Source organism: Dermacentor albipictus, chromosome 10, assembly GCF_038994185.2.
Source record: "Dermacentor albipictus isolate Rhodes 1998 colony chromosome 10, USDA_Dalb.pri_finalv2, whole genome shotgun sequence".
Taxonomy (NCBI): Eukaryota; Metazoa; Arthropoda; class Arachnida; order Ixodida; family Ixodidae; genus Dermacentor; species Dermacentor albipictus.
The window spans coordinates 546,736-560,005 of record NC_091830.1 but is presented as its reverse complement, the minus strand read 5'-3'; the positions used below and the strand labels follow the sequence as shown (position 1 = coordinate 560,005).

General features: G+C 43.4%; 1 protein-coding gene across 1 annotated transcript in view; it reads left to right on the top strand.

Moving 5' to 3' along the window:
* Positions 1-13,270, top strand: part of LOC139050831 (deformed epidermal autoregulatory factor 1 homolog) — a 75,784-nt gene that overhangs the window by 60,021 nt on the left and 2,493 nt on the right. Inside the window, exon 7 of the mRNA XM_070527619.1 lies at positions 10,326-10,463. Within this exon, the coding sequence (XP_070383720.1) occupies positions 10,326-10,463 (138 nt within the window). The remainder of the gene's footprint in view (positions 1-10,325; positions 10,464-13,270) is intronic.

Here is a 13,270-nt window from a genome sequence, read left to right as displayed (position 1 = left end):
GAGTACAATAAGCCTCTTTATATGGCTTTCATAGATTACAAAAAAGCATTTGATTCAGTAGAGATACCAGCAGTCATAGAGGCATTGTGTAATCAAGGAGTACAGACCGCTTACGTAAATACCCTGGAAGATATCTATAGAGATTGCACAGCCACCTTAATTCTACATAAGAAAAGTAGGAAGATACCTATAAAGAAAGGGGTCAGACAAGGAGACACAATCTTTCTAATGCTATTCACCACATGTTTGGAAGAAGTGTTCAAGTTACTAAACTCTGAAGGCTTAGGAGTAAGGATCAACGGCGAATATCTCAGCAACCTTCAGTTTGCTAATGACATTGTTCTATTAAGCAATACTGCAGACAAGTTGCAACAAATAATTGAGGACCTTAACAGAGATAGTGCAAGAGTGGGTTTGAAGATTAATATGCAGAAGACAAAGACAATCATGAATAGCCAGGCAAGGAAACAAGAGTTCGGGATCACTAGTCAGTCTCAAGAGTCTGTGAAGGAGTATATTTACCTAGGTCAGTTAATCAGAGGGAACCCTGATCATGAGAAGGAAATTCAGAGAAGAATAAAAATGCGTTGGATCGCATACGGCAGACATTGTGAGCTCCTGACTGGAAGCTTGCCATTATCATTGAAAAGGGAGGTGTACTATCAGTGCATTTTACCGGTGCTGACATATGGGGCAGAAACTTGGAGACTGACAAAGAAGCTTGAGAACAAGTTAAGGACCGCACAAAGAGCAATGGAACGAAGAATGCTAGACATAACGTTAAGAGACAGAAAGGGAGTGGTTGGGATCAGAGAGCAAATGGGTATAGCCGATATTCTAATTGACATAAAGAGAAAAAAAATGAAGCTGGGCAGGTTATGTAATGTGCAGGTTTGATAACCGGTGGACCATTAGGGTTACAGAATGGGTGCCAAGAGAAGGGAAGCGCAGTCAAGGATGGCAAAAGACTAGGTGGGGCAATGAAATTAGGAAATTCGCGGGTGCTAGTTGGAATCGCTGGCGCAGAACAGGGGTAATTGGAGATCGCAGGGAGAGGCCTTCGTCCTGCAGTGGACATAAAATAGGCTGATTATGATGAAAAGAGCATTATATATTCCAACAGATACTTCGTCCTGCAGTGGACATAAAACGGGCTGATTATGATGAAAGGAGCATTATATATTCCAGCAAGCACTATCAGCCGAGTCGAAGCCATTGCAGTAATGGGTGTTTCACAAAAAGAATTTGCCATCGCACAGCAAAATGATGAAGACTTCAGCACTTAAAATCAGCACCAAGCAGCTTGGACCTGCAACATTTTTCTTGCAAGGGTGACACACTACTCACTTGTCAGATCTCCATTGGTCGCTATTGCCCCTTTTTACCGCATCATCTCAGACGCTGCATCTTTGAACATTTACATTCTCTCTTTCACCCTGGAATCAAGGCTTCCTAAGTTCTCATAGCTGAGTGCTATGTCTGGCCAGGCATGAATGTCGATGTGTGGGCATAGGCACGTTTTTGTCTGACTTGCCAAAGGGCTAAGATGTATCGCCAGATTTGAAGTCCCCTCAGTCATTCCTCCCGCCCATTGAACATTTCCAGAAAGTTCGCATTGATATCATCGGACCTCTTCCTCCATTAAAACAAAATCGCTATGCCTTAGCCAAGGTCGTCCATTTTACTCGATGGCCTGAAGTCATGATACCTCCAGACATGACCGCAGAAACTGTTCCAGATGCTGTTATAAGCACATGAATATCACGATTCAACGTCCCATTCTAGATTACAACTGGTAGAGGTGAACAGTTCAAGAGTGCACTCTTCCAACAACTCACTAGCCGCCCGCGGCATTCATCACGTCAAGAAGACTGTGTATCGCCCACAAGCCTTAAGGCGACATTCATGGCCCTTGTCGACTCAGAAAACTGGGTCAATGTCCTTCGGGTAGTACTTTTTGGTCTCTGTGCTGCTTTTAAGGAAGACTTGCAGAGTTTCCCAGCCCAGCTCGTTTATGATACCACCCTGCGTCTTCCGGCCGAATTTGTCCAGCATCTCTCCTTCTCCAAAACGTGCAATGCACCCTCATTCCTCTAATGACTGCAACACTCCTTCACCGCACCTCGACCCATCCAGCCTCGCCACAAGACTGTAGAAGCACCCTTCAGCTTGAAGGACATGAATACGACATCTTGTGTTTTTCTGCGAACTGACGCCACTCAGCGGTCACTGGAGCCTCCATATACAGGACTGTATCTTGTTTTAGACCGCAAGCCCAAACACTTTACAATTGACGTCGGTGACGAGCCAACAGTCGTTTCTGTTAACACTCAAACCTGCCTTCATCGACAACATCGTTATTCACAGTTTTGACATTGCCCTGTTTTCTCCACTTCCTTCTCCCTCGCCATTACTATCTCCAGCCCCTCAACATTACAAGTGCGTTCGCTGCAAACAGACTCCGTCTCTCCAGGAGGGGGGCCCGTGTGACGAAGTCTGGCTGCTGATTGCGGTAGCGGCAAAAGAAGAGGCAGGAGAGGCGCGAGCTCTGCATTCGGCCCCGCAGGGGCGTTTGCGTCAGCAGGTGTTTTGTGTGTTGCGACACCACGTACCCGAGCACACGAGGGTTGGCCCCTCCTGCGTGTAGCCGTGCGCGGCATAGTCGTGCGCAGCATAGCCGTGTCTGGGGAAAGGGGGATCCTAGGGGTTGATCCTATGCTGGGTGTTTGGACCTTTGAGGCCCCCCGGCGGAGGCAACACACCTCTTCGGCCTCTGCTTCACACAGACGGCACCTCCAGACTGACTCACGTGGAGGAAATCGGCAGTCGCCTTTTCCTGTCCCCCTCTTCAATCTTTTGCTTTCTCTCTCGCTGTTTTTTCTTTCCTGTCTCCTTATCACTTCTTCACACTTCTGTATTCTGGACGGCTAGGGTTAACCTGGTGTAATTATCCAAACTTGGGTATCTTATATAAGGTTATAGCGGCGATGCATGGCTGGCGTCTGCAGGTATTTTCCTGACGTTGTAGTGTCCCCTTGTTGGGCTCGGTGGTGGGTGGCCACCATCGCCACCGAATTTTCCAATTTTTTATGGCTGAAGCTTTTCCCCTATTACCTGATTGCTCCCTGAAGAGGGGGCGCACCGATGAACCATTCAGCTTTTTTATGCAACCAAAAGAGTCCTTTCCGAAATACCACGTTGTTCACAGTCAACACGAAACTAAGACAGTCCGAATGATATCCCCTTTTCTTGTAGCCTAATCCCTCACAGAAGCAATAGGCCCAGGTTATAAAGTAACAAAGATGGGAAGTGGTGATCTTCTCCTCGAAGTTCGCGACAAGCCACAATACGACAGACTCTCCAAACTTGTAGCGTTTGGGGACATTCCCGTCTCAGTATGCCCACACAGGATGATGAATACAGTGCGCGAGGTCATATCGGAAGATGACCTTCTCGAACTTAGTGAAAGTGAATTACTTGAAGGATGGCAAGAACAGAACGTTGTCAAAGTGCAGTGGATCAAAATAAGACGAGATGACAAAGAAATACCAACTAGGCATATCATCATAACTTTTGGAACCAGCATTCTTCCTGAATCAATCAAGACCGGTTACTGCAAGCTACGTGTCAGGCCATACATCCAAACCCGCGTTGATGTTTTAAGTGTCAACGTTTTGGACACGGGTCCCAAACCTGCAGAGGGCGTGCTACTTGTGCCAAGTGTAGCTCCATCGAACACTCTTCTGACGTTTGCAGTTCAGCAACCCACTGTGCCTACTGTGAAGGAGACCACGCTGCTTACTCGCGATCCTTCCCTTTGTGGAAAAAAGAAAAACAAATAATAGAACTCAAGGTGAAACTAAATCTGACTTTCCCAGAGGCACGCAAGCGTTTCTATTCCAACAATCAGACCAGTTCTTCTTACACCGATGTGGCGTGTCGGGGGGCAGGGCCACATCATTCGGCAGCCGCCCAAGTCACTCGGAGAGTGACGGTGGTCCCGCTATCCGCCCCCCCTGACTAGAACAGCCAGCGCTGTTCCGCTTCCCACAAATGAGGGCCAGCAGACCTCGGGGCCTGTTGAACCCAGGGCCACTGCTGATGCAGATCGGCCCACCACTCCCGCGAAAGTGCCCGCTCCGCGGGCAGTATCCACTGCCTCAGACGAGGTGATGCATACGAGCACAAACCTGGCGTCTCGGACACCCAAGGAACGGCGCAGCTCCCTCGAGCGCGTCTGGAAGATAGAGAGATTTCGTTTCATGGGGCCTTGAAAGGCCTCGTGAGATATTCTAATCTATATTTCTTAGACACACAGCATAAAACAGATACATTATGGATACACAGATAATACAATGGAATGTCAGGGGGGTTTACTCCACAACCTAGACAACATTAAGGAACTCTTACATAAGTACAGTCCAAAGGTGCTGTGTGTCCAAAAAACACATCTTAATCCTTCACCCACAAACTTTCTCCGGCAGTATGCCATATACCGAAAAAAACGCAACGACGCCCTTGCCTCATCTGGTAGTGTGGCAATAATTGTAGATAAGGGTGTTGCTTGCCGGCAATTACAGCTTAAAACATCCCGAGAGGCAGTTGCAGTCCGTGCGATACTGTTTAATAAACTAGTAACAATTTCCTCACTATACATCTCCCCGAACTGCCATCTTTCAAAAACAGAATTCCAAAGCTTTATTAATGAACTGCTCAAACCTTATACTATTGTCGTTGGAGATTTCAATGCACACGACATCCTTTGGGGAGGTTGTCGTCGCGATGCCAGGGGACGCTTAGTAGAAAGCCTCCTCTTCACTACAGGTGCATGCTTACTAAATAATAAAGAGCCTACATTCTATATCGTGGCAAACAAAACATTCTCATCGATCGATTTGAGCATTGCATCTGGTACACTCGTACCGTATCTAGAGTAGAATGTGCTTAAAAACTTATATGGGAGCAACCATTTTCCAATTGTCATAAAATCAACAAAACATGATCAATGCTCCTGATGCGTCCCTCACTGGATAGTTGAGTCAGCCGACTGGAAACGTTATAAAGAACTCGCCTGCATGACCCAGGAAGACATCTCTGCACTTCCTATTGATGATGCCGTGGCTCATTTGACAGCATTTATTGTTGATGCGGTGTCACTGTGTATCCCTGAATCAAATGGACCGCCCACAAGGCGACGTGTGCCCTGGTGGAATGCGGAGTGCAAAGAAGCTCATAAAAATCAAAATAAGGCTTGGAGTCACCTTCGCGTATCTCCAACTGCCGAGAATCTTATCAATTTCAAGAAAATAAAGTCACTAGCTGGAAGAACACGCTGCCAGGCCAAACGCAAAAGTTGGCAAAAATACATCAGTAGCATCAATTCATATACAGACGAACGGAAAGCCTGGAATAGGGTCAACGAAATAAAAGGCCGCAAAACTGATCCTCTACCTTTAATGAACACACAAGGAGACACTATTGTGGACCAAGCTGATTCGCTAGGGGCACATTTCCAGTACATCTTGAGTTCATCCCACTACTCAAATACATTTCTAAGATATCAGCGTCAAGCGGAACGACAGCCTCTGAACCAGAAAGGAAATAAAAACGAACCTTGCAATCGGCCTTTTAACATGGAATTTCAGGCTGCACTGAACTGTTGCAATAAATCAGCTCCTGGAGGCGATCGAATAGTTTATGAGATGATTGAACACCTACACGCCGAAACACACAAAACACTACTATCACTCTTTAATTCCATATTCTCTGCCAGTTACATTCCATCTGGCTGGAAGCAAGCAGTCGTAATTCCTATTCTCAAAAAGGGCAAGGATCCAACTTCGGTCTGCAGCTACAGGCCTATAGCCCTGACAAGCTGCCTATGTAAACTATTTGAGAAAATGGTAAACAGATGCCTAATTCATTATCTTGAAAGCAACAAAATACTAGACCCCTTGCAGTGTGGTTTTAGGGAGGGTAGATGTACGACAGATCACCTTGTCCGCATGGAAGCGAATATCCGAGATGCCTTCGTGGCATTTTGGAATTCTTCGTGATCTGGCTTGTATGGGTGTCAGAAGCAATCTCTTGAATCTGATTCAAAGCTACCTCTCTAACCGTATGTTGCATGTGAGGGTTGGTAAAGTGCTATCTCGTCAATTTATGCAGGAAACAGGTGTGCCACAAGGTGGTGTACTGAGCTGCATGCTCTTCATCGTAAAAACGAATTCCCTCTATAGCGTCATACCACGAACAATGTTTTATTCAGTGTATGTGGATGACGTACAGGTATGATTTAAATCATGCAATATTTCTATCTGTGAGCGACATATACAGCTTGGCCTAAACAAAATATCTAAGTGGGCTGACGAGAATGGATTCAACTTAAACCCCCAAAAAAGCACATGCGTATCTAAGTGGGCTGACGAGAGTGGATTCAAGTTAAACCACCAAAAAAGCACATGCGTTCTATTCTCTAAAAAGAGAGGTATATTACCTGACCCTGTTGTCCATCTTAATGGACAGCCGCTATCTGTGAGTCACGAACATAAATTTTTAGGAATCATCTTAGACTCTAAACTAACATTAGTTCCTCACCTTAAGTATCTGAGAGCGAGATGTCTGAAGACAATGAATTTACTAAAGCTCTTGTCCCGCACATCTTGGGGAAGTGACAGGAGATGCCTTTTGAACCTCTACAAAAGCCTTATATGGTCCCGCCTCGACTATGGAGCAATAGTATATAGCTCTGCTGCGCCTAGTGCTTTAAAGATGCTAGATCCCATTCACCACTTGGGTCTACGCCTGGCTACAGGCGCTTTTAGTACAAGTCCCGTAGAAAGCCTGTATGTGGAGTGTAATGAATGGTCATTACATCTCCAAATAACATATTCAACTTTTTCCCTATGCTCTCAAGGTTAAATCAGACGTGCAGCATCCATGTCACTCATCTGTTCATGAAGTGTCTACAGGCAGATTATTTCGTAACCGCCCAGCTATTAGAGCTCCGTTGAGCCTTCATTTGACAACACTGGCCGAAGAAACAGGTGTCTTAGTCCCAGAGAATGTCCTAATGGCACCCACTCGCCTGCTCCCACCATGGGAATGGCAGACCATTGAATGCGACGTTTCTTTCGTAGAAATATCTAAGAGGGCGCCAGAAGCACATATAGAATTCCATTTTCGTGAACTTCAGGAGAAGTACTCCTGTACAGAATACTATACAGACGATTCCAAGTCCTCTGAAGGAGTTTCCTACGCAGCTCTGGGACCTTCATTTTCAGTATCCGGGGCACTAAATCCACACACAAGTATATTTACAGCTGAAACCTACACTATACTATCGGCTGTTCAAAACACAAGGCTCACAAAACTTGCTAGGGCTATTGTGTTTACAGACTCATTAAGTGTAGTCGGAGCACTACTTAGCCCAAGAAAATATAAAAACTCAGTTTTTAGTGAGCTGTACAGTCTGTTGTGCTCCCTATATATGTGCAATCAAGTGATTGTCATATGCTGGGTACCTGGTCACAAAGGTATAAAAGGCAACGAAGCTGCTGACCAAAGCGCCTAGGTCAGTGACATTTAGCGATGCTGATTCATATATCCCCATCCCTGCCACAGACCTAAAGCCTTTTCTACGCAGTAAATTGAGGAATAATTGGCGAGTGGATACACAAGCAATGAATAAGCTTCACATAATAAAACCAAAACTGGGGAACTGGATAAATGGGAAAATAGCAAGGTACTAGGAAGTACTTCTTTGCCGATTAAGGATAGGCCACACATACGGTACCCACTCTGATCTCTTGACGGGGCGATCCTCCAACTGTTAACTGTTAAGTGCGGCAATAGTCTCACAGTCCTCCATGTTCTTATTCAGTGCCCTGCAATAGAAACAGAGAGGAAAAAGTATTTCCCTGCTGCATCTCGCGAGGATTTACCCCTTCACCGTGCATTTTTTCTTAGCGATGAACCGCTTTTTGATCTGCAAACAGTCTTAGAGTTTTTCGCCCAAACGGACACCCTGAAAATCATCTGGCCAGGCAACTTTTAGCACACGACTAACAGCCCTGCATTCAAGGGCTCTCTTGAAACTCTGGTGCCAGTGTTATGTTTTATTGCATCATGTTTTAACGAAAGCCCATTGCCATAGCCCACATCATATCCTAGTTACTGTCATTATTTTAGCACCTATATATTATACTCCACTTACAGTAGAAGTTTTTAGGCCCTTTTACAGCCATATCACATCTACCATGATGTGTTCATTGTGCACGTCGTCCACAATGCATCGTCAACATTACCACCTGTCATGGCGCTCTTTGGCCAAACCTGGCCCTTGCGCCATAAAACACCACACATCATCAGCTCTGCATTCGGAAGAAAATAAAAACTCTGAAGGGTTAGCCTTGCAAGAAGGTCATGTCTTAGGTCTTTCCTGTTCCCATGACAATGGCTTAGGTTTTTACTCCCAGTTCCAGCTTCTGATGTGCTAGGCCAAGTGACCACCCTGTCCTGTAGACCCCACTGCTTCTCTCTTTCCATTTCTGATCTACACTTAGTCTACGCATGTATCAACAGGTCCAACAATGAAAAGAAGTACACGTCTTTTAGCGTGTGCTGTTGATGTTTCCCATGCTAGTCAGCGTAATGTCTTGGTACATTTAAATACCATGAAACCCATTATCAGGTAAACATTGTGTAACAAACATTTGCTATGATGCTATGATGCTATGAGATGTTTCGTGAATATTTCTGTTTATCTTTTGTAGACTATATTTTTTTACTGCTACCAAATGTCCATTTGCTGCATTGCTATGTCATGCGGACCTTGTTACAATTGTCCAAATGAGCAGGGGTAAACACAAAAGGTTGCAAGAACATTCCTCCAGATTAAAGAACGCTGGTCTACCACATTTGGCAACCCATTGCGCAGCTTGCAGTTGCAAGCCCATTTTTGAATGCGCACACGTAATCTGGATAAATAAAAATGAAAAGGCCCACCTCATTTCAGAGGCCTACCTAATCAATAAATGTGGGGCATGTGCATAAGCCAGGCGTCATTCACACTGCGCAACAAGAAAATATGTTTTTAATCTTTAAAAATATTGCACTATCTTTTTACACCGCTCTTCTGTTTTGTTTTGCTTTTGGTTGAGGAAATGTACGGTGCGCGAGTTTTTCTATTTATATGACTGTTTGAAAACAATAAACATTTAGTTGTGAGTTAGCACTTGTGTATCGTCTCTCTTTTTTATCCAGGTTTGAAGTGTGCGCTGTAAGTAATAATGTAGAACAAGGCTTGTGTATTGTTCAAAAGAAAAATGCAAGCTATCCTGTAGTAAAGCTAAGTTTAGTATTTTCTAGCTTGAGCTTTAGTATATTTGTCACTTAAACGGACACTGAAGGCAAATACTAAGTCAAGCTAAAGTGATAGATTATTGCTCGAGAATCACTAAGGCGTCAATATTATCGCAGACAGAGCCTTAATAATAGAAAAATTAGGTAAATGAACGACGTGATTAGAGACTCCCCCGGGACATTGGAGCACTTGCCCCATCACGAAAGCACTCCTCAGCTAAGTTCTGTCACTAGTAGTCAACCACTCATTGCTCATAACATCCTCCTATTGTATTATAATACGAAATAAAATGCTACTTGTCCAGTTCTATTTCATCTTTAAGAACTTATTGAAATCACCCGGGACAACGATGTGGGCGGTCGAACAGTTTCGTGTTTTCTCGGCTGCACGCCGCCCATGCTTTCGCATTTCAGTAGTTATCGCGTAGTGCTGCGCTGGTTTTGCTGGCTTGCGAAACTCGCACAAACTGCAAGTAGCAGAGAATTCACCTTCCATGTGATGTCGCGAGATGCTCAAACGGTCTACACCACTTAGCCAAAAAGCAGCTGCGGCAGAGAATCCGCCGCTCTGACTTTATCTGTCTTGGCTCGGTGCTGCCGTCTGTCGCACGCCATTTCACTCACCGACGGCAGCAAAGGGCATATGCAACATCACCACTCCCACGTTTGGGTGGTGGGAGATTTGAATTTCGAGATAGGTATCCGTACCCTTCAGGTGCAATTTTCTCGTAAACAAGTCTTTTCCTGGCACAAAACGAGCGTTGCGAGGGTTTTGGAACGGTATTTAAACAGTCCACGTCAACTTAGTATTAGCCTTTAGTGTCCCTTTAAGTTTGACAAATCTTTGTTACCATATTCTCTCTTGTGCAGCAGCATCTGAAATCATTCTTCGTCGGAAAGGTTGTGTACAGTATTTCTCGCTGAATTCTCTTACATTGTCCTCCTTGAACCTGTTGAGACAGGCCATGAGCAACACTTGGGTTGAGGCACAGATGAGCTTGTCAAGGAGTGTGATGGAAGTGCGCACTGAAAAGGAAACAACTCAGGCCACTGCCAGCATCCAAAGTTCTGGAGTCACAGAGGATGACCTTGTACCAAAGGTGAGTAATAAGAAATGTCATTTGTATAAAAATTATGTTCAGCATAGTGTGTTTATGTGCCGAGTGCTTTTCTCAGACAGAAATTCTTGTGCAATATTTGTTTGGGAAAAAGGACGCATTGAGCAGAGGCTGCTTGTGCTTGTTGCTCATGTACAAGGATGCTACAAAAAGTAATGGAGAACTTAGCACAATGCAATAAATATTGCAAATAGAGAATGCTTCATCATTTGTCTTCATAATTATTTGAATGAAAACTTCCCTGCTACTTTACCAACAATATTTAATTATCATTCCTTCTGAGCATATGTCAGAGGTCCAGATGCAAGATAATGACAAAAGGCAACATCATTGCTCTAAGGCTGATGCTGCAATTTGTGAATTTTCAGTGAGGAGTATTTTCGTTCATCAATATGGCATGGTGTAGATGTTCATGCATGTGTCCTCATTAACAGGCATCCCTGGCATCGATAATGTGCACAACATCTATTGTCTCGGAGTCTTGCTGACCATGGGAATGGGGAAGTTCAATACTGATGTTTAGGGGTGGACGATACCAGAGATACATGTACCTTAATTAGTACTATCTTAAGATACGGATTTGGTATCTTGTGTCCATATACATGAGGCAAGATGTTTGTTGGCATCTATATTTGTGGTACAATTAACGTATTGTGTATTTTAACATGCTAGATAATACTCCTATCACAATTTCCACAAAGATAGAGTCAATGAAGGCTAGAAAATGAAGGCAATTAAACATTTTAACAGACAACAATTTTTCTTTAGTGTTGCTCATGTATCTACATAATTACCAAACTCAGTCAAGAATATGATTAGTTCATGAATACAGTGCCACCTAGAAACTGCACTTTTCAACTTCTATGACGGGCAACATTTGTGCACTTTCAACAAAGTGGAAGCCATCTGTGCTGTTGGTCATTCAGGGAATATAGTACTACACATTGTGCATAAACATTACTGTTATTCCTCTATTCTGATCTAGAGCTTGATTTAGAGCAGTTGTCAAACTATAAAAATTATCATGGAAAACAGCATTGTTTCTTACCTTAACATGCGTAGAACACATTTTTTCAATACTTGCTGCATCATTTCTCTCTCACTTTTATTTTTTTATTTATTTACACAATACTGCAGGCCAGTAATTTGGCCCTAGCAGGAGGGGCTACAAAGGATACATTCAATGTAACGAAGATCAACAACAACAAAAATCAACAGAACACGAAGACCACAGCAATGTTCATCCATCGGAGTTTACAATATGAGACTCGAGTACCTTCATAAAGTCAGCGGATTCAAAAATCTGTCGGGGCAAGGAATTCCATTCGGATACTGTTCGAGGGAAAAAAATGTACTCGTGTGCGTTGGTTCTAGTGAAAATTGGCGATAAAGAGCATTCATGGCTGTGTCTACTTGTCCTTGTAGTTAAAGGTTTTATGCAATTGGGAAGTATTAATTTAGTTTTCCCTGCAAGACAGTTGTGAAGAAAGCCAAGACGATTAATTTTCTGGCGAACCTTGACAGTCGGTACATTGTACTTCTGCATCAATAAGAATGGCGAATCGTGCTTTCTGTATCTATCAAAAATAAATCTTATTGCCTTTCTTTGGACTCTTTCGAGTTGCATAACTTCCTTTTTATAATGGGGATCCGAAACTTCAGCAGCATACTCTAGTTCTGACCGAATACATGTATTGTAAGCTAACATCTTGGTACTAACTGGAGCGTGTTTAAGTTTTCTTTTAAGGAACCACAGCTTCCGCAGGGCTGACAAAGAAATGTCCAATATATGCTCCGATTAAGCAAGCTTATTAGTTAGAGTCACGCCTAAGTACTTATATTGGGAAATTTCTAATACAGGCTGGTTATGGAGCTGATAAGAAAAAGAACTAGGACATTTTTTCTTTGTGACACGCAAAAGTACAGTTTTCTCCGAATTCAGCGCCATACCCCAACGCATACACCAATCATCGATTGCCGAAAGAGTGTTTTGCTACAAGAAATGATCATTTGTGGATGATATTTTCTTAAAAACAGCACAATCATTAGCAAACATTCTTATGGATACACCATGAGGCACTACGTCCACCAAATCATTAACGTAAAGAAGAAACAGTAGCGGACCTAAAACACTCCCCTGTGGAACGCCCAAGGTAACAGACAGCGCACTAGACGGACAATGATCAATTTCCACAAACTGCTTTCTATCAACTAGGTACGAGGCAATCCACTGAATAATGTACAAAGGTAACCCTATACGCTAATTTATACAATAATTTTCCATGAGGCACTCTATCGAAGGCTTTTGATAAGTCTAAAAACAGAATGTCAATTTGACCAGCCTGGTCAAGTACACTCGATATCTCGTGTACCGTCGAAATAAGCTGCGTGATTGTAGATAGACCCTTTCGAAAACCGTGATAGACCCTTTCTGCCATGAAAGCAAGTGTATATATTTGTAAAAACTATATTTATACAAGTATATGTAAGACATGTGAACCTCTGTCTCTATATTGAATTTTTCATACTTGCTTGCTGTTTTCTTTTATTTTACTGACATAGTGCCTGAGTAAATTTTGCGCTTCATTTTTACTGCTAGAAGAACTGTGATTGCCATTATTCATTTAAGCCTACTGCTCCCTTTACGAAGTGTTGCTATTTTACTGTGCTGCCAAGCTGATGTGGGCAGCAAATAAAATCATCTTTGTGTGTCATGGCACTTAGAAAGCTCCTACGGTTCATGATGTACACAGTATGCGGTGGCATCGTTGACAGTAGCAATATCCAAA